The following is a 24228-nucleotide window of genomic DNA, read 5'->3' on the forward strand; positions in this document are numbered from 1 at the left end:
TGAAACAGTAATGCATTGTTCTTTGAAACAATAGTAATGTAATTTGCCTCTAATTTGAATTTGGCAACTAAAGCTACATTGCAGTTAGAACAATGATTTTCAAACTGAATTCCATGGCGTCTGGATTCCCAGGGAAAGGAGCCAGCTAGCAAGTGAGTGGGTGGGTGGGACATCAGTTCCCCTTTCACAGTTTCACTGGCGATGGTTTTCTAAGTAGGGACTATTCATAAGATTTGATTTGAAGAAAGTGTCTAGCTGTTTCAAGAAATGTCTTTGCTTTTTAAAAAGCCAATGCAATCCTATATTAGGAGGTTGTAGTGGGGCTTTAAGACTTTTTGTTTTGTAGTAAAGATTTCGTCCCAACTTAGGAAACAACTGATATCTGGAAAAGAAAAAAAAAATGTGCATTGTTTGAGGTCCTATTCCCACTCTGCAGGGTCAAGGGCAGCAAAGGAAAAGACCTGGTTTGAATGAAAGAGAAGGACAGGGAAGCTCAGTGCATGGCGTGTCTGCCCTTTTCTCTGCCTACTTTCCTGAACCTTTCAAGACATGCCATTGTCTTGAACATATTAAGCAGCGAAGCTTTCCATTGGAATACTTTTTTAGTGGCTAAAGGTAATTTGTTCTTGCTGGCAGGACACAAGAGCCAATAATTGCTCTTCTTTTTTTTTCAATCGAAACAGCAGTTATACACTTCCACAAACACTGCTTCCTGATTGAAGACTGGTAACATATTCTTTGAAAAAAAATTCATTTGCTGAATAAGCAAATGTGATTTGTTTAGAAAGTATTGTTAGAAGGGGTATCTGCTGAGGAGGTCGTTTATTCAACTGATATTCATTAAACTTATTTATTAAGTTTATATTACGTGTCAGATGATGGACAAAATTCTGGGGATAGAAAGTAATCCCCTGCCTAAATATTCGGTTTTCATAATGAGAGAGAGAGAGAGAGAGAGAGAGAGAGAGAGAGAGAGAGAGAGAGAGAGAGGAGAGGAGAGTTTTGTTAGACATTTGCAAATAGTAGTAATCTAGTATTTGTCTGTAACCTAGGAGAACTATAAATTGTAGAAAAAAAACACAGTTTGTCTCATCTCACCTTCATTGTCATTCTTAGAGGAGTAATTTTGCTCTAAATCCTAGATCAGGAGTTTTATATGTGGCCAAATAAATAACTTTTTAAAAATTAATACCCATATTTACTATTTTAAAACACTAAAGTTTTACATCTACTAAAACTTCACTTACAGGTATCATTGTATCAGATTACATCTTCATCTCCACTTACAAAATAATACGGATTAGGTTTTTAGCTCCTATTACCTTGAAGTCACATAAATTGGCTTGATTTTGTTTCCATGCTGCAAAAAGCTCAATGAAGCTTTTACCTGATTCTCAAATAGTAAGAAACTAGCAAACACTGCAATACTTTAGACCTAAGTGGGTATTACAAATGAGTTGGCAGTTCATGTTTGTGTTATGGTTTGTTATGACTGCTTAATTCAAAAGCATATTTGCAGAGAGGGAATTTGAATTAAGTAAATCAAAATAGTAAGGCTTTGATTAAAAAGTTAGCTTGCTCTAACTTAAATGTTGATATTTCAAGGCCTACTGATATTTTAGTCATTTGTGGTTATTTTTGTTTCCTGTTCAGACCCCTGGGAAATAAGAGAATAGTAAATCAAAGCCCAGATTGCTTCTTGCATTTATTTTCTTTTCACTTATGCCATGTATTAGTGCACTTTAAAGAAACTAAAGACATGTATAACTTGAACAGAATCACTTTGAGGGAGAATTGTATTTCTGGACTAATCAATTTAAATAATTCTTGTTATAAAAATTATACTTTTCCTGTCTGAGAACTTACAAATTCTTTTTATTTTATGGTGATGCAATCATAAATATTAATAGTGGAAAGTCAGCTAAGAATAGTTGTATTACTAAAGTGAAATTTTGGCAGCATTGTCATCAAACTGAGGTTGTATTACTTGTTTTTCCATTTCCCATTTTGTATGCTAGGCACATTTAAATATATTAATTTACTTTTTCAGAAAAGAAATGTACCTTCCAAGACTGAAAGGATATTACACATTTCAGTGAAGAACCTTCAATAAAAATTGCTTCAGTGTTTAAAAAAAAAACAATTACTAGTTATTTTTTATAAAATACTAAAGAATTTTGATTAAATAACTTTATGAGAATGTATTCTTTTTTATTTACATTTAGTAATTATTCCTTCATTTTTAAGTTGGAGATTTTAAAAAATTGCTAGCTTGAAGCATATGAGTTCTGGTCTAATTTTCTTTCTTATTTACTTATTATTGATTTTCAGGAAAGAGAGAGAAACATTTATTTGTTGTTCCACTTACTTATGCATTCATTGTTGATTCTTTTATGTTCCCTGCCCAGGGATTGAACCCGCAACCTTGGGCGATGCTGTATCCTGAGCTGTCTGGCCAGGGCCATCTAATTTTCTAATAATCTAGCATGGGGTAAAGCATTCTACTGAGGCATTCTATTGACTGCCATTTATTCATTTATTCCTTCATTCCAGGTGTATATTGTGGCTTTACTGTTTTTATGCTGTACTAGGTATGGAAACTATAGTCATGGAACTTAAAGTAATGGTGAAAGGAGGCAGTTAAACAAATGTTAGGGAAAATAATTGCAAAATGTAAGAGGAAAATGCAATAGGACTCAGAAAGACATCCCACATCAAGTCATTTTTAGCTAAGATGTGAAGGATAAGTAAGAACCAGTCTAGAAAAAATGGGGTGAGGTATTTTAGGATAAGAGAAAATGTATGAGGAATCTCTGAGACATGGGAGAGCATGGTGTGTTTAAGGAGCTGAAAGATCAGTGTGACTCAATTGAAGGGACAGTAGATGGTGTTGAGGCCAGAAAAATAAACAGGAAACCCAGTGTAGGGACAGGCCAGCATGTTCACTATGGGGGGCCCACTGATGGGTTTTAGCCAGGAAAGTGACTGAGGACTGACTGCTTTAGCAAAACAGGCAGTGGTGATAGACTGATCTTGATGCATTAAAACAATATTTGAATAACAGTATTTGAATAAGAGTAGTAGTAAAAGAATATATATGTGAATAAGAATAAGAGTAGAAGATATCATTTCTGTGGCGTGGATAAGGATAATAAAAGGGAGAGAGGGGAGTCATATCCCTTCCATGTTCTCCGCTGGCTGCAGTAATTGAGACTCGAGACTCCAGAGAAAGGGCAGCATGAGACGCTGAATGGAGAGCACCAGGAGTAGTGACACATATGGGTCACAAATTTGGAATAGATGCGGAGGCAGGACATAGAATTGTCACAATAGAGGAAGTAAATGCAGTCCTGGGAATGGAAGAGATCACCCTGAAGAGTCCTGAGAGAAAATAGAAGCAGCCCAAGTTGGATTCTGGAGCACCAACCTCCCTGCCCTGAATGCATCATGTTTTCTGCATAGGGTCATGGGTTGATCTTCCGCATCAGAGTTTGAGTTTCTTGAAATCGGTTCCTTCCTCGTTCACTGAAAACTGATTTTGCATGTAATAGGGCTTTATAAATATTTGCTGAATAAAGGAGTGAATTAAATAATAGGCCAACCTGATGATGTTATAAAAACAATGACTTAGATATCGTTTTAGATACATGCAGTGCTAAATGTTATGCCCAGATTTCAAGATTCCCAAGAGCCCACCAGGGAGCCAGCGAGTCCGATGCAAAAGCAAAGAGTCCTTTATTTCAAGCTAGCTCGAGCTCCCCGTCCACCACACTCACCGACACATCGGCAAGCCAAGTGGCAGAGAGAGCTAAGCCTGATGGGATGAGGAGTTTTATAGGGGGATGGAGTAAGGGCAGGAGAGGGGACTGTGAGCCCTGCCGATTGGCCAGGCGCGAGTCGGTGTCTCATTACACAAGATGTGGTCATATTGATGGCGTGCACTTCCCTTGATTATCATTGGCTAGTCCAGAGAAATCCTGGGTGTGGCTAGCAGAGGCTTCTTCCGGGAAGAAGCCTTGCCGAGCACATGGTTCTGCCCAAAAATGGAGGACCCAGGGTAAGATGGAGGGCGTAGTCCTCGCCCTTTCACTAAACAGTCTTGATCCATTCTTTAGAAGGTATAATAGTTAAGAGTTATGAGGCAAAGGACGAGAGGCACAAGATACAAACGGGCACCAGGCCCACCCTGTCCTCAGTTAGATTTATGATATAACCAACACCATCTAAAGAATAAATATATAAATAAAATTATAAAACTGTGTTTCTTTGGATCCAAGTCAGTGTTAAGAAAGGGGTGGAGGGGGTAGCAGGATTTCAGAAAAGGAAATATCAAGGTGGTTTCAATTAATTTAAATCAACTTCATGGAGTTGAAGGAAAAAAACAGACTTAAGTTGTTTATTTCCCAAAGCCCATGGCTTCTACCTGACAGACTCTCTCCAATGATCAACATAACCAATGATGAGGAAGTAATAATAAAACTGGAGTGAGGAGAACTACATATCCCCTGTGACTGGACCCGAGCAAACTTTAAGATTCTTCGAAATGGATTGACATCCCACATTGAAAGTGGTATGGTTAGGCCTCAGACTAGAATGTGCTTCTTAGGGATCGTCTTCTACCCACCTCCCTAGACCTCTCCAGTTTCTGCTCAAGAGGGCTCACAATGAAGACTGTACTGATGTTGACTGACCAGTGATCAGTACACTTGCGTAGATGCATCCAAAGAGTTTCATACACAGACAGTATACAGATAACTTCATAATTGGTGGTGTCACTTTGTTATTCCTTATTGATTCTGGTTTGGCTGGAAAGTACAGAAACACAAGGCAGGGCAGTGTATACCATATACAGAAGATGAAAACCTCTCTGCACTACCTGACAAGCTAGCATCAGGGCATTCGTACTGAGCAGTTTCAGAGATCATTAGGATACATGCTGACATATTCTAGTAGAACTAGCCTGCCCTGGCAAAGGCTGGCAAAAAGAAACAAATAGAAAAAGGTTAGTGAAAGATATCTATATGTGCTGAAGTTTTACACAAAATCCTGCCAAATATGTCATGTAGCCTAATTGTTATTATAGGCTACACTTTGAGGAAGCCCCGATTACATGTATCTGAGGCAGTTCATCCACATTCTTTAAATATATATATAATTTTTTATTGATTTTAGAGAGGAAGGAAGAGGGAGAGAGAGAGAGAAAAAAAAAACATCAATGATGAGAGAGAAGCATTGATCGGCTGCCTCCTACACACCCCCTACTAGGGATTGAGCCTGCAACCCAGGCATGTGCCCTTAACTGGAATCGAACCTGCGACCCTTCAGTCCACAGGCCGACACTCTATCCACTGAGCCACGCCAGCTAGGGCACATCCACATTCTTATCGGAACCCTGAACTACCGATATGACTACATAGTTGATTGGACAATGTTAAAGCAGAAAACAGCACAGCAGGCAGCCTTTTCTGGTGGGCAGTCAGCAGGCCCCAACGGTCACAGAGGAAGCAGAAGGGATGATCAGAGCAACATTTGTTTCTCCCCAGATCCAGAATGTGTAGTGCATATGCCCTCATGCCAGTGGCTGTGGACAACCATTTCCTTGGTATAAAGAACTTAATTTCCATACAATCTGGCTCTGAACAGTGCTGGTGATGCCATGCCCCAAGTTGTAGCTGCTCTAACTATGCATAACTGAGATAGTAAAAGATGATTCCAGTTTTTATGCATTTTTTTCAAGTTTCAATTTTTAACTAAGTTGACACATACAAACTGGTGGTGAGATTGTGCCTATGGCTTTTTTGTGTGTGTGTGTGAAAACCTGTATTTTTTCCCTCTGCTGCTTTGAGATCTCATTTCAGAGGAGCAACATGAACAGTTTTCAGTCACAGTTGGGATAGTTGTAAGTGGTCAAAATGGTGCATTCTTAGAATTTTTACATCCATGGGGTTTGACAATTGTTCATTCAAAACATTATTAAAATGGAAGGCTTCCTATTTGCAAGTCAGCTGATAAAGTAGCAACCAAAGATTCCTGCTCTGGAACACGGGAAAATTCTTCCTACTTACCTGTGCTATAACTACCAGCATCGAAAGTGAAGGAGAAGACCCACTGCAATGCTACTCGATGACCCTCAGTGCTCCGAGTTACCTCTTCAACAGCGGTGGTATTTAAAAGAAAAGCATTTGCCACAGAAATTTAATTATAGCTGCACAGGTCTGCATGTTGCTTAAATAAATGTAATTATTATAAACATCTGTATGGTCTGAGATTTTTATTTTGAAATGGAAGCCTTTTGTTTCCCTGATTATTAAGAACTAAAAACTTTTCAAGAAAATTGCATGAGTTGATAATTGCTAAGCCAAAAGCTATCAAAGAACAATCTAAAGGACACTGAAGAAGGAATGAACAGGACTTTATAAATTATTATTTAAAACTATTAATATCTAATATGGAAATGTTCTGAATGGAGATTTGGATTTAGGATAATTACATATACTATAACATGTTGGCATGTATCTGAAATGTCGGACCAACTGGGTAAGTACAAATGAAGTTACGAGGTCTTGCGATCTGTTAAGAAAACATGATTCATTTCGAAGTAATGCTAACACTAATATTTGTTGTCATCAACGTCTTTCTAATTTATGTATCACTGGCCACCTGTTCAAAGTAATTTGTAAGGAATTTGCGTGTTCCTAGACAAGAAATGTGTGAACAGGGATGATTCCATTTCTTCACTGTTAAAATCGGTTGTTAATTTTTCCTGGTAAGTTGATTATTTCTAATTATGATAATACAGCAGCTGCGGACAGTGCCCTTTCTTTCACATTCTGGGATATGAAAGGGACTGTAATGTGTTAAAACTCAGTCCTGGTATTGTGTTACTATTATTGCTCCTGGGGAGGCCTATTAGCCTGTCACAGAAGACATAAGAAAAATCCATCATTCCTTTTGGAATACGATGAGTCTTTGTCACCCACAGTGCAATTAATGTTAAAAATAGAAAGAATGGCTATGATATGATTATGATTAGCCAGAGATGAGCTATTGTCCAAGGAGCAGGCACTAATCCAGCAGGCCAGAGATGACCTATACAGCACCATCAGTTTGCTGATTGCCATTTCTCTCCGAGTTTGATGAAATATTCATGCCTTCGCTCTCCTCTCTGCAAGCACTATTGATTTCTTGTATAAACGCTGCTATATTTAGTCTAGACAAATGGAATGTGGATTGCTGCTGAATAAATTGGATGAAAGACTGGGATCTTGCCTGCCGCTTTCTCTCAGTCTTGGGCAATTATTTATAATCAAGAGCAGTTTTTGTAAGTTGAGGGTGATTTTTCACAATTTAGTGATTAGTCTGTGAACAAAGGCAAGCAGTTAGACACAATCATTTCTGTTGGGATAGCAGGTTAAGAAGTCAAATTACCCTTTGAGGTTTACAATAGCTGTTTTAGAGTTCTGGGACATTTTTCCCTTATCCTTTTTGTTGGGGGGGGGATTCTTTTAGGGGTTCGATGTTTACAGTTCATAGGTAATAAGAATCCCAGAAAGAAGAGATTGCAGAGTCTCTTGAAATTTTTCCTTTGCTGTATAGGGTTAAATTCTGATTTTTGTTTATTGGCATTTTCATGGAAAAACTGGAGGCTGCAGTTTGGCCTTTTTTAATGTAAAAATGAAATATATCATTAACAGCCTTTGCTTTGGGTTGGAATTGTGCCAGCTCTATAAATTAATGTTCCAAATCTCACGTAACTCCAGGGCCTTAAATGAAAGTTCTGCATTGGACTCTGCAACTAGAGATCTTACGGGCCGTCATCTTCATTTAGTTTGAAACTTGGCTCAATTTTAATAGCTTTCCTTTCACAGAGATCATGATTTAAAAGACGTTGTCTACCAAACCATGGTATATTAATAAGTTGTTTACCATTTTCATTAAAGCGGTGTCACCATCCACAAAGACTTCTGATCAATACATTGGGGGGAAAATAACCAGTGTTTGCAACCCGAGACTGACACCGACCCCGCTCCCACCCCCACTCACAGGTGCACACACAGTCCTGTGAACACACACAATTCAAAGATACCCAAGGACGTGAATGTTTCATTCGATTTGCAGCTTAACTGCTATAGTCGGGATTTCTATTAGGCTTTCCTGACTCTCTGAAAATAGCTCTTAAATTGCATGGAGTATTAACTTTGTGGTCCCCAACCTGGAATCTGGAAATCTAAGTTGCCTCCAGTAGTGGTCAGAGCATTAGATGCCATTTTGGAAAAAGATAGAAAAGTAGAATGGGGAAAAGTATTCGTATTTTCACCCCTACTACAACGATCTTCTGCACTGTATTTCACCAATCTTTGCTGTTAAAATTCAGAGAGTCATGTAATTAAAACCCCAGTAGATGTGATATGCTCTGTGAGGGCTGGGATTTTTGTCTTTTTTGTTTAACTAGTAAACTCCAACATCTGCAATCATGCCTGGCAACTTAAAGTTCTCATAAATGTATATTGACTAAATTAAATTATATTTATGTAGTTTAAAGAGATATCATAGGGTTTACTTCACTTTTATTACTGTTTTTTTTCATTTAATGCTGTAACAACATTTTTCATGTTCCCATAAACATTTTTAATGATTGCATGTTTTTACACCTAATGGACATGACATATTTTCCTTGGACATTTCCTTGTAGTTGGTGATTTCAATGAAAACAATAGCACTTCAGTAAACAGCATTGAACTGTTTCTTCCTGTTAGTATTATCTTCTTAAGATAGATTTCTAGAGTTGGCAAACCTGAATCAAATGGCAGAAATATTTAATGCCTCTTAATATATATTAATAAATTGTTTTTCAGAAGTTTTAAACCAATTGGCAGTGTATTTTGTGATTTATAGTTGTCTACTTTGTTGGATGCTTACAATGGGACAAAACACACACATATACATCAACCATATATCTGATATTTAATAATTAGAAAATGATGCCTTATTTTGACCTAAAAGTTGCCTTGCTTTTCTAGTGAAGGTGAAATTTTTGAGTTGCTTATCTATTTTCTTTTTTCATTTCCTAGAAGTTTTAGTGTTTTTATTTTCTAATATGTAGCATATACAATTTTATTTTCATACTTGCTTCTAATACTTTTGTTTTGTGACTACACAGTGTTGATGGTTTATTGTACTATACAGGAAATTACCATTTTTCTGTAACTAAAGAAACCAAAAGCATTTATTGAGGGATGTGTAATGTTGTCTTTAGTGAATTATTCAATTTAACCCTTTTAACAACTCTGTGTTGTTACTCTGCTGTAATTACCTGCATTGTACCTATGAGGAAACGGAGGCCTAGAGAACTTAATAGCATGCTCATGGTCACAGTTAGAGGGATGGGAACAGGAATTTAGATTTTAGATCAGAGGTTGAAAATAAGCAGCCTGCATGTCAAAGTTTACTTATAGAAGCTTTTTTGTTTTCTTGTTCCCATAGTGTTAAAATATTTTAAGTTATTTATTTATTTATTTATTTATTTTAAATATATTTTTTTATTGGTTTCAGAGAGGAAGGGAGAGGGAGAGAAAGAGATAGAAACATCAATGATGAGAGAGATTCATTAATCAGCTGCCTTCTGCATGCTCCCTACTAAGGATCAAGTCCGCAACCCGGGCATGTGTCCTTGATTGGAATCAAACCTGGGACCCTTCAGTCCCCAGGCCAATGCTCTATCCACTGAGCCAAACCAGCTAGGGATAAGTTATTTTTAATTGTCTTCTCTCTACTCTGGATATGTATTTTCTTTCTTTCTTTTTTTCCACCAGTAATTACTTGGGTCTCAGTAGTGGATGACCACTTTAGCAAAGACATGCAGTTCAGTTGGCCTACATTCTCCCTCCAAAATCCCTATTATCTTTATCTAAATCTGTTTTATTCAACTACATACTTTTCTTGATTCCTGTGGCCAAAGGTCATATTCAAAATATTTAACAACCAGTTTGGCATATACACTGACTAATCAGGATGGATGCCAGCCATGAACAGCTGGCATATCTGCATATCTACCCTGTCTGTGAGCTCTTGCGCTTATCCCACTCCTGGAAAGTTATCTCTTAGAAGTCATGCTAAGAATTTTATACACGTTATCTAACTTAATTTTTATAAATTTAAGTAGCTATAGTTATTTTCAGATTATTCAATCTTTCTTCATCCTGTTACTTGATTGAATATTTGTTCTAAGCATCCTAAAATTTTTTTATGCCTTGTTTAATTTAGGAATAAGATGATTACTATACAGATCATTACCATTTAAAAACCAGCACAGAGCCCAGCCAGTATGTCTCAGTGGTTGAGCGTCGACCTATGAACCAGGAGGTCACGGTTCAAATCCTGGTCAGGGCACATGCCCAGACTGTGGGCTTGATCCCCAAGTGGGGTGTGAAAGAGGCAGCGGATCAATAATTATCTCTCATCATTGATGTTTCTCTCTCTCTCTCTCTCTCTCTCTCTCTCTCTCTCTCTCTCTCCATCTCCATCTCCCTTCCTCTCTGAAACCAATAAAAATATATTTTAAAAAATAAATAAAAACCAGCACAGAGAAGCTAGGCAGCCTCATATCTTTATGGCTGGACTTGGCTTCCTTGCCAAGGTTGATCAACTAATCTGCTCACCATTTCCCACATTTCAGCTTGAAGATTTGTGTTTTTCTTTGATGGATCCAATAGCCCAACATTATGTAAAAAGCTTTAACTTAGAATGTATCTTCAGACTCTTGTTACAAACAAATGTGTTTGCAAGCATTCAGACTTAGTTGTGTTAGAAGTTCTCTATTAAAACATGACTTCCTTTCCTCAGCAGAGACGCATTTTTGGTCCTAAATTAACTTGACCTTTGTAAGTGATCCAGTAGAATATGTTTTATGAACGACTTTGATGCCTCTAAATAATTGGAATCATCTCTTTGAAAAGGGTAAATGCGGATGATTCAAGGCAGAGTACCAATTGCTGGGGGGGAATTAGCATATGGTACATTTTATCAAAATTGATATACGAAAGACCTGTTATCATCATTGGAAAAAATAGACTAAATTTGTTGGTGTAAAATTTGTTGCATGCGTATAGTGTCTTCCTTTTTGTCTGTGTTCAGCATGGATTTGGACAAGGACACATCTCTTATCATCCTTTCCTTTCCCCCCCCTTTCTCCAGTGGATGTAAAGTCAGAGGTTCCTGTGGGCCTGGAGCCCATCTCCCCTTTGGACCTACGGACGGACCTCAGGATGATGATGCCCGTGGTGGACCCTGTCGTCCGGGAGAAGCAGCTGCAGCAGGAGCTACTCCTCATCCAGCAACAGCAGCAGATCCAGAAGCAGCTCCTGATTGCCGAGTTTCAGAAGCAGCACGAGAACTTGACACGGCAGCACCAGGCGCAGCTTCAGGAGCACATCAAGGTAGCAAATGTGTCCCTGCCTCTGACCTTTGCCCTCAGGGGGCCCTGGGCGGAAGAAGGAGCACTGGGGGGACGGTTCCCTGTTGTTTACACATGCAAGTATGGCTTGGAGGAAAGGGTGGTTGCACTGGGGGAAACCTTGGTAAGTGCTAGGAAGGCTGACTACACACCTGCTTTGCTTCTTGAAGGGGCCTCACTCACTCTTTATCCTTTAGTTTACAGCGTCAATAGTAGGGAAGAGTAGCCTCCCACCCTTTTAAAAGATTCTCTATTGCATGATTTTGTTCATTTGCCCCATCTGTTCTCCTCCAATAAGAATCATTAGCCTCAGAAGGCTCATTTAACTATTTATAAAGAATCTGCTTATATTATTGATCAGAAAGGATAACTCAGTCACTTATTTTCCCCCTCATGTTTCTTATGAAAAAGACCTCATACTGGATATGTTAGAAACAATCACGTAAAAAGCTTGAGAGAATTATATGAAGAAACTGATACAGATATTTTCAGTATTTTTATGTGAGTCTAATGGACTACAGATTATAATTCATTGAAAGAATGTCAGCAGTTGTAGACAATTTCAGACTCAAGTTGTTTAAATTATTCTAAGAGGAGAAATAGGTCCATGTCCCAGAATTTTTTATGATGGGTTATTTTCTTGTCAGGTCATTTTAAATGTCTATGTACCTATTTCTTCCCTTTTATCTTCAGAAGTAAGTATTACTTTAGCTTTGTTTATAAAATGTTTTTCAACTTTTTGACAAAGACATTTTAAAAAACTTATTTTCGTCTGATTGAATAGATGTCTAGTTTGAATGTATTATGACAAAACTCTACAGCAGCAAATATTTATAATAAAATATTTATGTTAAGTTCAATTCTTTCAAAATGACTTAAATATGTTATTTTATTAATATGATAAATTATATGATAGATGCTTGATCTATTACTCACATATCAAATAACAACACATTTATATGGAGTTACTATAGATAACTACATTAATATTATACCATTTTACCACATTAATATTACAGTGTCTGGGAAGGTAAAAATGATCTCTTCTTTCCAATGTCCCTTATTTTATAGGATATTTCCTTAGACTGAAAGGTCTATTTTGTTTTCCAAAATAACATTCTTCAACACCTAATATAAACTATAATAAATTTTTTATTTTATCAGTGAACTTTACTAAATGAACTCTTGCAATTTATTGATCCACAGGATACCTTAAGAATAAGACTGAGCCATGTGGAATCAGTCATACATGGCTATATTTTGTAATAATAGGACCTTCATTTAGTTTATAGACTTATTTTTGAATGATTCTGAAGCATTATTTTTTGACCTTTGAAACAATAATAGGAAAATTGATGTTTAGATCTTCTTCTTCATTTGAAGCAAGTTCAGATGGCAATGATGATGAGTGAAATTTATGTTTTTCACCATAGTTTAAGGTTTAGGTAACTGTGTGGTTCATTCTGCTCTAGTAGGTGAGTCATGTTGCCTTAAGTACAGGGCAATACTGATAAGTCCCCACCTACTTCATTTACTTCTTTTCATTCACGTGTGATGTATTTTTTAATTGTAAACATGAAAATAACATTTTAAATGAATTTATTGTTTCAGTTTACTGAAAAATTAATGGGAGAAAGTAGGTAATTAATTGTTACTTTGGCCCAAGCAAAGTAACATGGTAGGTTTACTGACACCTGGAAAATATTAGAAAGAGGAGGCTCTTGAGAGAAAAAGTGACCCTGAGGTTGCTAAAGGGAAATTTAACTTTAAAAATGATTTTTCAAGACAGTAACTTTTTCTCTCAGAAACTGAAGACAGACATAAGATTTTAGGAAATTTAACAAGTTTTTTGCTTTTCAAAACTATTATTGTTTTCCATTTATTTATGGGTAAAGCTAAAAGTTGATGATTTTAGCATTCATTTTGATTTTATTTTAATGAGGAAGACAATTCATGAGGCTTTATTTACGTTAGCTTCTATTATAAACATCTGCCGAGTTAGATGCTATTATCCCATTTTCCCACCTAATAAACTGAGGCAAAGAGAAATACTCTAACCTGCCCAGGGCCACACAGACAGTGGCTGGTGGTTCCAGTATTTGTAGTCCTACCTTGTTTGTCTCCGAAGCGATCCCAATCGTGCCTGTCCCTTGGACCAAACCGTCTGAAAATGGAGGGGTGACACTTTTCTATTTTTTCCCAGCCCCTGCCTATAGTCTTCAATAATAAATGGTGGCTATGGAAATTAAATTTAGAGCCTTTCTAGATTCCTAAGATAGATTAAATTTAAAGTGCTTTTTATTTCATTGGGGTTTGGGTGAAGAACTGAATCCATTTAACCAATCCTAATATCTGTACAGGATTAACATTCAAGGTAGACTTTAAGCAAAGTTCTGAATTTTTCTGTTAACAATGGAATATCTAAAAACATCCAATAAAAGACTAGGGTAGCAAAGCCAAAATGACAAAGATTTAATATAAAGAGTACACAGAAATGCTTCTAACCCCATCCTTCTAGTAGGGATGGCGCTATCATAGTTAACACATTGCCTAACGCTGATAGCATTCCACAGTGCTTTTTATTTTTATTCTGTTACTTTGCATCATACATTTCATACCTTTGGGTCACAACCTAATATGAACAGCATATTGACTAAATTCATTGGTATTGAGAGTTAAAAATAGGAATAATAATTAAAAGTAGTATGGTTCAAACTTAACAAACTAAATTTCATGTATGTTTTGGGCATGATGTGTGAGGGCAATTATTTCTCTGTCTTACATATGAGGAACCAAGCCTCTCTCTAGTTTAGTAACTTGCCTAGATCACAGATCTGGTAATGTCAGAATCTAAGTAGAATTCACAGTCTTTACTTATTCCTCAGTGGGCATGTTTCCTATTATTCATAGATATCAAATTCTCACTCTGAGTGCAAGCTGGCATCTTACAACAGTTATTAAGCATGCTTCCTATTCATGTTATTCATTGTTTGGAAATGAAATCAAGCGATGCAGACAAGCAAACTACAGTGCATCAAAGTGCAGTTTAATGGAAGTGATCTTAATCAGTCTCTCTCATCTGAAGGATATTGTGTGTTCGGTCTTCTTCTGTTTTGAGAAAAGAGCCTACTATGGATAATAGATTGCACTAATCTATAGAGAATCTTCTCTGTGAGGCTTTGCAATTCTTAACCCTTATTCTATTTCAGGTATAGTTCCCCAAAATTAACTTGTTTCTCATCATTCTATTTAGTTAATACTCATTCTATTTCTTGGGATAGGAATTGAAGATTTCAGTTGTTTATTTGTAATGGGGGAAGAAGTGGTAAAATAGACTCTGGACAGTTCCTGCCTTTGCCTGGTTTATATATTTCAGATGACAAAGAAAAGCTACTTAGGGAACTAAAGATCTGGGTGAATTTGGTAATGATTTTTGACAGGTCATGAAGCTCCCTAAAAACGACCTTATTGATGATGTTAAGACCATCTGTGGCATTCTGTGCTTGCCTTTACACTGTAATAATTTATAATAAAAAAAATGGGTAAACATGTCAACTAAATCCAAGCAAGTTCTAAAAGCTCACAGCATTTCGATTTTGGTCAGTGATGACAATGAAGCTTAAAGAAAGTGCACACTCTCATGTCTTTCTCTTCTCGTAAGTTGCAACAGGAACTTCTAGCCATAAAACAGCAACAAGAACTCCTAGAAAAGGAGCAGAAACTGGAGCAGCAGAGGCAAGAACAGGAAGTAGAGAGGCATCGCAGAGAACAGCAGCTTCCTCCTCTCAGAGGCAAAGAGAGAGGACGAGAAAGTAAGAGGCACCGGGGTAAAAGATGACCCCCTTCCCTCCCCTTTAGCCCGTCCTCCTGCAGAAAGAAGCCGGAGAAAGAGTGGAATTGAATTTGTCAAGATTGCCTGCATTAAAAGCTATAAGAATAAATGAGATACTCAAATGTAAAGCCTTGACCTCGCCTATCAGCTCTCCGCATTTAGTCTGCAGAGCATCTCAGGGAGTAAACACGGCATTGTTCAGCCAAGATACTAATGTCTACATTTTTGAATTTCAAAAATAATGTTACAGTAAAGCAATCCAGCTCTGCCATACTGTTTAATCATAACCTTTCTCTGGCTCATGTAGTAATGACTCTGTGAGTCCAGTCTGGCCTCTATTTAGTTTTTGAGTAGTGAGGCCTTGGGAAGATTTAAGGCAGAACATTTGTAAAAATAAAAAGCTATCCACAAGAGGGAGACAGATCCAAATAATTCCCTTGCAATGAGGTCAGTTCAAAATCAGGGTGTCACAAGGTTGAAAGCTGGATGGGTTGAACCGGAATTGTCAGCAGGATTGACTTGTTTAATGCTCAAAAGAGGCTTTTTAAAAAAAGTTGGTTTTTCAAAATAGTGATTCAAAAAGATCATTTGATGTGTTTAGTCACTTATAGGGTTCCCCGAGATACTTGATTTTTAAAGGGCAGTGTTTTGTTTCCCAGCAGGATTTTGTTAAAGCTTAGAAAAAAGTTAGTATTAATTCTGGGACTCCCCTCTCTGCAAAAGCAATTAAGGAAATCATGGAAGGTCTTTTGAAAATTGGCAGTTTAATCAGGAGTTACAGAAGCTTCCTATGCCATTTTCTAACGCCCGTTTAGACTCTGGTTTCTTCTTGTCATAGGAAAACTTCATATGCTGTGACCAGTGGGGTTACTTCTTAATTTTTGCTAAATACTTTAGAAGCATGAAAGGATACAGCTCTAAGCCAGCATCTGTTTCTGTCCGCCTGTGTTTCAGGGGCAGTGGCAAGTACAGAAGTAAAGCAGAAGCTTCAAGAATTCCTGTTGAGTAAATCAGCAACAAAAGACACTCCAACTAATGGAAAAAATCATTCCGTGAGCCGCCATCCCAAGCTCTGGTACACGTATGTGCAGTGTTCAGCTGTTTTCATTACCTGGGGATAAAGAACACAGGTTGTGTACTCAGCCCACCTGGGCCCAGATCTGGGGCTTGCCGGTTCTCAGCCATGGGGTGCTGGGTCCAGTTCTTGAATTCTCTACCCTCCGGTTTCCTTCTCTGTGAATGAAGGATAATAACAGAAGCAGCCCTCTGAGCCTGCTGGGGGCATCCTATGAAATAATGTGGTAAAGTATGTAAACAGAGGTCAGGGCTTACCAAACGGGAGCGGGTATCATCTTGAGGGCCAGGAAGGATAGATGTTCTTCCCTCGATGAGTAACTGACAAGCGTGGGATGGGGCCTAGAAATGAATTCATACTTTGCATTTTTCTAGTCTCAGACGGCGCATCTGATATCTTTACAGTAATTTCTGAACATTTGACAGGTTGAGATTTCATTTTACTTGGCTTGCTGTAAGATGGAGAGCTGAGCTATGTTTAAAAGTCCAGACTCTTTTTTTTTTTAATTTAAAACATAAAAGGGGAAGGGAAAGAAAGTGAAGGATGGTAACTAACTAAATCGAAGTCCTCAGTGACTAGTTTACCCCTGGGCATATCACCCGATTTCTTCCCTCCCTGTGAAATGAGAGTAGGCTGGCTTCTGACACACAGTGGGCCATGGAGGACATTGTGGTATTGCAGTTTTTATGGACATCTTTTCCCAAGTCCAGTAAAGAGACACTGTATAGTACACAATTCTTTCTGCAAAACATACAGCAGGAGGTGTTTTTCAAAATCAGGACAAAACTTACAGGCAAAGCATATTTGGCTAATAAACTAATAGATAAAAGTTTAATTTCTCTCATTTTATAAATGTTTGCTTCATGACCATAGGATTTTACAATTACATATTTTTAATCTCTCACATCATGAGGATAAGGACTAAATATTTGATTACTCTGTTATAATGAAATTGTAAGCATCCCAGGAGTTCTATTGAAAGGGCTGTTGTACTTATTTAAGTATCTTCCCTTCTCTGCATCCCAAGAAATGTAACTGAGGCAGATGCTGTATAAATATAGTGGTAATCATAATTTCTGTAATGTATGTCAGTTCACTTGAGAAACCAATCCAGAAAGACAACTTTCAGATGTTCAATCAACATCACAGCCTTTAAAAAGAAATGCAGTTTTATTACCTAGAACTAGAGGCCTGGTGCACGAATTCGTGCATGGGTGGCGTCCCTAGGCCTGGCCGGCAATCAGGGCCTATCAAGGCCATCTCGCCCAGTCCTGATAGGGGCTGGGCCGATTGGGGCCTGCCAGCAGGGGGGTGAGACAGAAGGAGGAACTGCGGGAGGTTGGCTGGCTGGGGGAGGGACCAGGAGAGGTTGGCCAGCCACAGGAGGTTGGCTGTGGGAGCACACTGACCACCAGGGGGCAGCTCCTGCATTGAGCATCTGCCCCCTGGTAGTCAGTGTGTGTCATAGCGACCATCAACTGGTCATTCCGGTCATTCAGTCGTAACAGTTGCTTAGGCTTTTGTATATATAGATTACAAATATAATTTATAAGTAATTCATATTCTTTCTTACTTAAAGCCTAGTTTAAGAAGAGAGACTTTTTTTAATCCTTAGCCAAAGATATGTTCATTGATTTTGGAGAGAGGAAGGAGGACAGAGAGAGATACAAAGTGAGAAAAAAATATCTCAGTTGCCTCCTTTTCACACCCTGACCTGCAACTTTGTTGGTGTACAGGACAATGCTCCAACCAACTGAGCCATATGGTGCTGGGTAAAGTTCTAGGAATTATGGACTCTGAATTTAATATTTTTTTGCAAGGTGAAATGTTTTTAAACCAGTTAATTCTTGAGAATTCAATTCAGATGAATCCCAGTAGAATAAGCACCTTGTTGGTGATAACAGGCCCCATCCGTTGTTTTCTTCATATATAAAAATTATGGATGTTCACATCCACTGGCTAGTGTATGTCAGTCCTGTAAATTATTCTCCAGTTACACAATTGCATCTCTTTCCCTGTATTTATGCAGAAAAGAGAAAGCATTTTGAGAAATCAGTTTTGTATTGAAGAAAGAAGCGGTCCCCAGTCTGCACCTTGGACTGGTATAAGTCAAGAGACCTGAGGCTGCGACAGTACAGTCTTTTCCATAGAAAAGCTTCTCGTGTACTTTCATGTACTAGCTAGCAATTTTAAAAATGAAGTGCTTCCATGTGATTGCTTTTACCTTGGTTGTTCTACATTATTGACTGAAAAGGATTCGGATGATGACTTTTTCACTAGTATGGCTCTTAAGAAAACATACACAGTAATCTCAGATCATCACAACTCAAGCTTGTGGTCAATTCTCTCTTTCAATAAAACAAACTCTTCTGTGTGACTGTGTGACCAACCAAGCACACGTGGGCATTCTTGGGGATCCTGAATCATTGCGTAACATGCTGCTGTTGTGAACTCGGTTACATGAGGCTGTGGTTTGTACACACTAAAAAGAAAGAACATAAACACAGCTGAGACACGTGTACAGCATGTGCAACTGATTATTGCTGACCAACACGCAGGAAAAACTCCAGTGCAAGTGGTGACCCCTTCTTGTCTCTCCTAGGGCTGCCCACCATACATCATTGGATCAAAGCTCTCCACCCCTGAGCGGAACGTCTCCGTCCTACAAATACACATTACCAGGAGCACAAGATGCAAAGGATGATTTCCCCCTTCGGAAAACTGGTAAGTCGGTTTGTTCTTGCATCATATACCTGTCCTTTCATTTTGCCTCCAGAAGAAAGTCAAAGGATTTGAATCAGAGAGCTATTATGCCCTTCGCGCCCATGGCCTCAGCATTAACAAGTGTGTGTTTGGTCGCAGGCATGCGCACATGTACACACACACACACACACATCCCTGTTGTTACAACGTGATTCAATCTGTAATTGAAGTACCTTTTGTAATTTAAAAGTTTATCATATTTGGTTTTAGTCAGATTATCTTATTAGCAACGAAGGGTAGCATTAAGGGAAATAGAAATTTGATTTTTCAGAAAATTCTGATCTTTTCCATTAATGAGGACCTTTATAATTTTCACCATTTATCTGATTTTCTGTTGGGCCTCAGTCATTTACCACAAAAATGGGAATGATACAGTTTTCTTTTCAAGGTTTAAAGACCTTACATTTCAATTGTTTAAGTGGTGAAAATAGATAAAGCCAAAGCTACCTTCTGAGTAAGTGACTTGCCTAATGTCTCATAGATTACAAGAGAACTCAGAGTAAGTTTTGTACCTAATAATCTTTTGTAATTATATTAAAATGGGCCTTGGGGAACTGGGACAGTGCAGCCTCTATTTGGAATTTAGCCAGCTGCCCTGTGGCTGTAAAGCCTGTGTTTGTTTCAATATCTTCTTCTCCTTTGTGAGCCCTCTGATATGTGCATATTTAACGTGTTAAATGCTCTTACCTCTATAATAAATATATTCTAAGACTTTAGCAAGATGTAAGCATAAATAACATTCATGTACATTTTGTTCAAAAGTGTGTTATTTCTTTCAAATATGGCTCTTTAGAGAAAAAAATTTTATATCCACAGTGTGATCTGAAAGGTATTCATAGAAGATAATTTGGTCCATTGTATTTTACTCAGGTCTACTTGAAGAAGTATAGATCAATGTAATTTGTATATGAAATCTACGGAGAGAAAATGATTTTAACTAATTTGATTTATTTTCCCAAGCAATTTTGAGCACTCAAAATGGGTATACATTGTAAAAACACATGCTGAAGCTATTTTCTCTCATATAATTTACCTGTAGCAAAATGAAGATTTAAAAATAAAAATCAATCATGAGTAAGAATTTATTACTTAATGTCTATTGTACCAGGCACTGGGAAGGATTGTCAATATTGCAAAGCAATCCATGTCTTTTTTTTCTTTTAATAACCCAAATATTTTGCCATTTCTACTAGTAAAACAATAGATACAGTAAAATACTTCAAGAAGGGTATGCAAAGGGAAGAATGAATTTTATGTATTGCATCAGAATGTAACACAACTATCTACAAATCAGGTTGCCTTTTATATAAATAAACGTCTCTGGGATAAAAGGAAGAAAGCACAGAGTGAGTCTCCATGTATTTCTAAAACACAGAGTACAGTTTATGAAAATTGATCCGTAAAGGACATGCGTTTTAGAGTGTGCGGTCTTTGATCTGCAGCCTTGACATTCACTTGCACCAATGGCTTGTGTAGGAACTATTGACAGAGATTATGTGAATATGGCCCCAGGTCTCGGGGCAGTGACTGGCATTCAAGAGCCCATGGAGTCACTAAAAGGAAAGAAAACACAAGTCCCCTTATGGCAGGAGGTTACTGATGAGTGATACAGTTACATTCACAGAGAAAGCCTTCTACCCTGCTGTGCACACAGCCTTTGAATGTATTCTTTCCACTGGGAGATTGAAAACTGACTGCAGAAGAAGTGGCCTTTGGAGTCAGTAAGCATCCAGAAAGAAAATCTGATGTTTTTAATACTGTAGGACAAGGACAAAAAAAACCATACTTTGTGTCCCATTGTTTCCATGAGAACAGTTTAGGATTTTTTCTCTCAGAAGAATGAATAGCAAGCTGTTAATTTATTCTTTTAGACATTCTCATCCCCAACAAAATTAAAAGAGAAATCCTGTTCACAATATGTTACAGAATTTCATTCAAAACTGTACTAATATGAAAGACATTTTCTGTGTCTGTGTTTACCCAGTATTTTAAGTTTCTTCCTTTTCTATTGAAAATCTGATACTTAGGAAGGGTCAGACTATTGATTTGTAAAACCAAATATTCTCTGGCATCGTACCAATAGAATTCTTGAGCAACCATTAATAATTTTATCTCTATAGGGGCTTCAGAATATTTCATAATTCAGTTCCCATGATCTAAGAAAAGTATTATATAATTAAATACAGATATTTTCCACACATAATCTAAAATACTTAGAGATACACTTCATTAATTACAATAGGCAGAACTCTTCCAACTTTTATAAATATAACCCATTGAGTGTATTTCCACTCCACTGTGAGAAAGGTTAGATATATATTTGTACTAAAGAGAACATCGAAATACACTCAAATAATAATTTCAGTTCATCATTTGTTGTATTTTCGTGACCCCAAGAGTTATTACAAAAGAAAGTAATAAAATTTTACCATAATTAAACATGTGTGATGATTGGTATAATTTTTGCAGAAAGCTACACCATATTAAGTGAAATTTCGAGTAGTGGCGTTGATCATATAGTGTAGATACCAGGACAGTTATAATAGAGACAAGCTTTCCTGTTGGGACCTGAGTATCATCCTCTGTGGTCTACTTGAATATCATTGAACTGAATCTTAGATTTAAAGGAAGTTGTTAAATGAGTGGATTTTCTAACTTTTGATCTGCATAGAATACTAAATTCTTTCAGTTTCCTTCTAACCCACATCAGTACTGAATTACCAGTGTGTGTTAGCAAGATTTAAGGGAGTAAAGCTGAAACCAGAGTAAGAAAATCTTAATGACCTTTAAAAGTGGCCCCAGGGGTGTCCCTTAAGCAGTGAACCCAATTTGGAATCTCTCTTGACCTCTTTGGACCCAGCCAGACAGTGACAACCTAGGAACAGTCAACCATGGTGTCTGATTTGCCTGCAGAAATCTGACCTTTGTCATGCAAAGTGGACCTTCACTTCCTTCCCCTGAGGAGAATCATAGTAGCTCATACCATTTGAGCATTTTGGAAGCATCAGAATGATAGGAATAGAATAGGTAGCTCTAATCAGGCCCATTTCTAAACCAAGGTCTTAAATGGAGGAATTGAGAGTCTTTTGCTCCTTTCTTAACAATGAACATCAAAGACCTTTATAATTAGTTGTGAAGGTGAGAATAAAAGAATTAAATTTTTTTTTTCCCCTAAGGCCCTTACTTCAAGTAGCACTCCCTTTTAGAATTACACTCTGTGATACTTTTCATTCTTTAACACAGCATTTGTTGATACTGAAATTTGGAATATTTTACTGAGCTTTCTGGTTTGCCTGCAAATAATATCATGCGATAGTAGGTGACTTTTTCCCCTCTAATATAGTATATTGCTGGACAGATAGTAAACTATAAAATAGGGAAAGAAAGCTTCTGGGTCCAGACACTTTTGAAATAGTCCATAATTCTAACAAAGATAGTACGTATGTGGTGACTTTGAACTGACCTTCAAAACCACTTGACGTAGATTCTGTTCCAACGAGTATGTGCATATGTGTCATAAAACATTATGGTAAAAAGTTCTAGAGGTTTTATGCTCCATTATATTATTGGGGTCTTACCCAGTGAACTTTGCCTTCCTTTGAATGTTGCAGTCTTTCCATTTAATACTTCTGAACAAAGTGAGCTGGTTGGCAAGATTAACCTCTTAAAGTGCACAAGCCATATAAAGCTTGGCTTAGGCTAATAAGACTGTTCCAGCCCCACTGAAATATTCACTTTAATGGTCAGCAGCCCTAGAATAAGACTCAGAGATGGAAAGGGTCCAAACATAAGTTAAGGCTTTGGAAGGCCAATGTCATTTTCCACATCCAGTAAATTGGAACGAAGGCAAAGATGAAATATATTCCCCTCAGTAAAGCAGTTAGAATTTATGTTGTGGTACTTTGGTAACCCGTTCAAATTATTATAATCCAGAATAAATACCCAGGAGATTTTTTTTTAATGTTTTAAAACCTTTCTGTCATCTTCTTCTCTCTCTAGCTCTCTGTCTTTCTCACAATACACAGAGGTGTGTGTGTGTGTGCACATCTGGACACGCACACACATTTCTGCACAGATGGCACTTTGGCTTCTAAAAATATTCACCTACAATCTTAGTCCAGATTGACAAAAACTGGAATGCTTTTATATGTCTTAGGACCCTCATTTCCATTGTTGTGGCAATTCTTCTTGCCACAACATTGGCAAGAATTACTGAAATATATTCTTTGTGATAAATTTGCACCAGTTTTCCCAGAATTGAGAAGCAGTGTGGCACAGTACCACAGGCTTTGAATCCATCTACCAGTTTGAAATCTGGATCCTTAATCTTGGGAAATACACTCGATCTCTTTAGGCCACAATCCTCATCTGTAAAATAGGAATAATCGTTGTACTTGGTTCACACAGTTATTTTGAGAATTCAGTTGAGTAATGCATGGTATGCACTTCGGATCACAATTCCAGAACTTAGGGAGTGCTTAATAGTTTTATGTATGTATGTATGTATGTATGTATGTATGTATGTTTTTAGGTAGACCCCAGTGACCAGACATTACATAACTTAATGTGATCTTCCCAATAAATCCCGCACCCATCCAGCACCACGCCTAGTTATTAGAATATTATTGACTATATTCCCTATGCTGTAGTTTACATGCCCATGACTATTCTGTAACAACCATTTTGTACTTCCCTTCATCTTCTTTGCCTATCCCCTGCAACACCCCTCCCATCTGGCAACAACAAAAAGTCCTCTGTATCCCTGAGTCTGTTCTGTTCTGCTTGTTCATTTTTTTTGTAGATTCAATTGTTGATAGATATGTATTCATTGCCATTTTATTGTTCATCTTTTTTATCTTAAAGAGTTTCACTTATTTGCATCAGGCTAACACTAAATCTCTTACTGTTGAAAAGTTTTTGAAGTCTTACATTGTAACCTTTATTAATAAAACAAGTAAATTCAGGAGAACGTATGAAGTAGGAGGTCACGTTTTGATTCCTGGTCAGGGCACACACCTGGGTTGTGAGCTGCATCCCCAGTGTGGGGCGTGCAAGAGGCAGCCGATCAATGATTCTTTCTCATTGTTGATGTTTCTATCTCTCTCT

At 37.6% G+C, this 24228-nt stretch overlaps 1 protein-coding gene across 5 annotated transcripts in view; it reads left to right on the forward strand.

Annotated features, from left to right (window-relative positions):
- Positions 1 to 24228, forward strand: part of HDAC9 (histone deacetylase 9) — an 847690-nt gene that overhangs the window by 452189 nt on the left and 371273 nt on the right. The window contains exons 4-7 of one of the 5 annotated variants that reach the window (XM_081102525.1): positions 11194 to 11435; positions 15114 to 15264; positions 16239 to 16365; positions 18962 to 19083. In XM_081102525.1, coding sequence (XP_080958651.1) covers positions 11194 to 11435; positions 15114 to 15264; positions 16239 to 16365; positions 18962 to 19083 — 642 coding nt within the window. Of the gene's footprint in view, positions 1 to 11193; positions 11436 to 15113; positions 15265 to 16238; positions 16366 to 18961; positions 19084 to 24228 lie in introns of those variants that run through there. The other 4 variants (XM_081102526.1, XM_081102528.1, XM_081102527.1 and 1 more) reach the window with 4 other exon arrangements.

Source organism: Myotis nattereri, assembly GCF_964212035.1.
Source record: "Myotis nattereri genome assembly, chromosome: 11".
Classification (NCBI taxonomy): domain Eukaryota; kingdom Metazoa; phylum Chordata; class Mammalia; order Chiroptera; family Vespertilionidae; genus Myotis; species Myotis nattereri.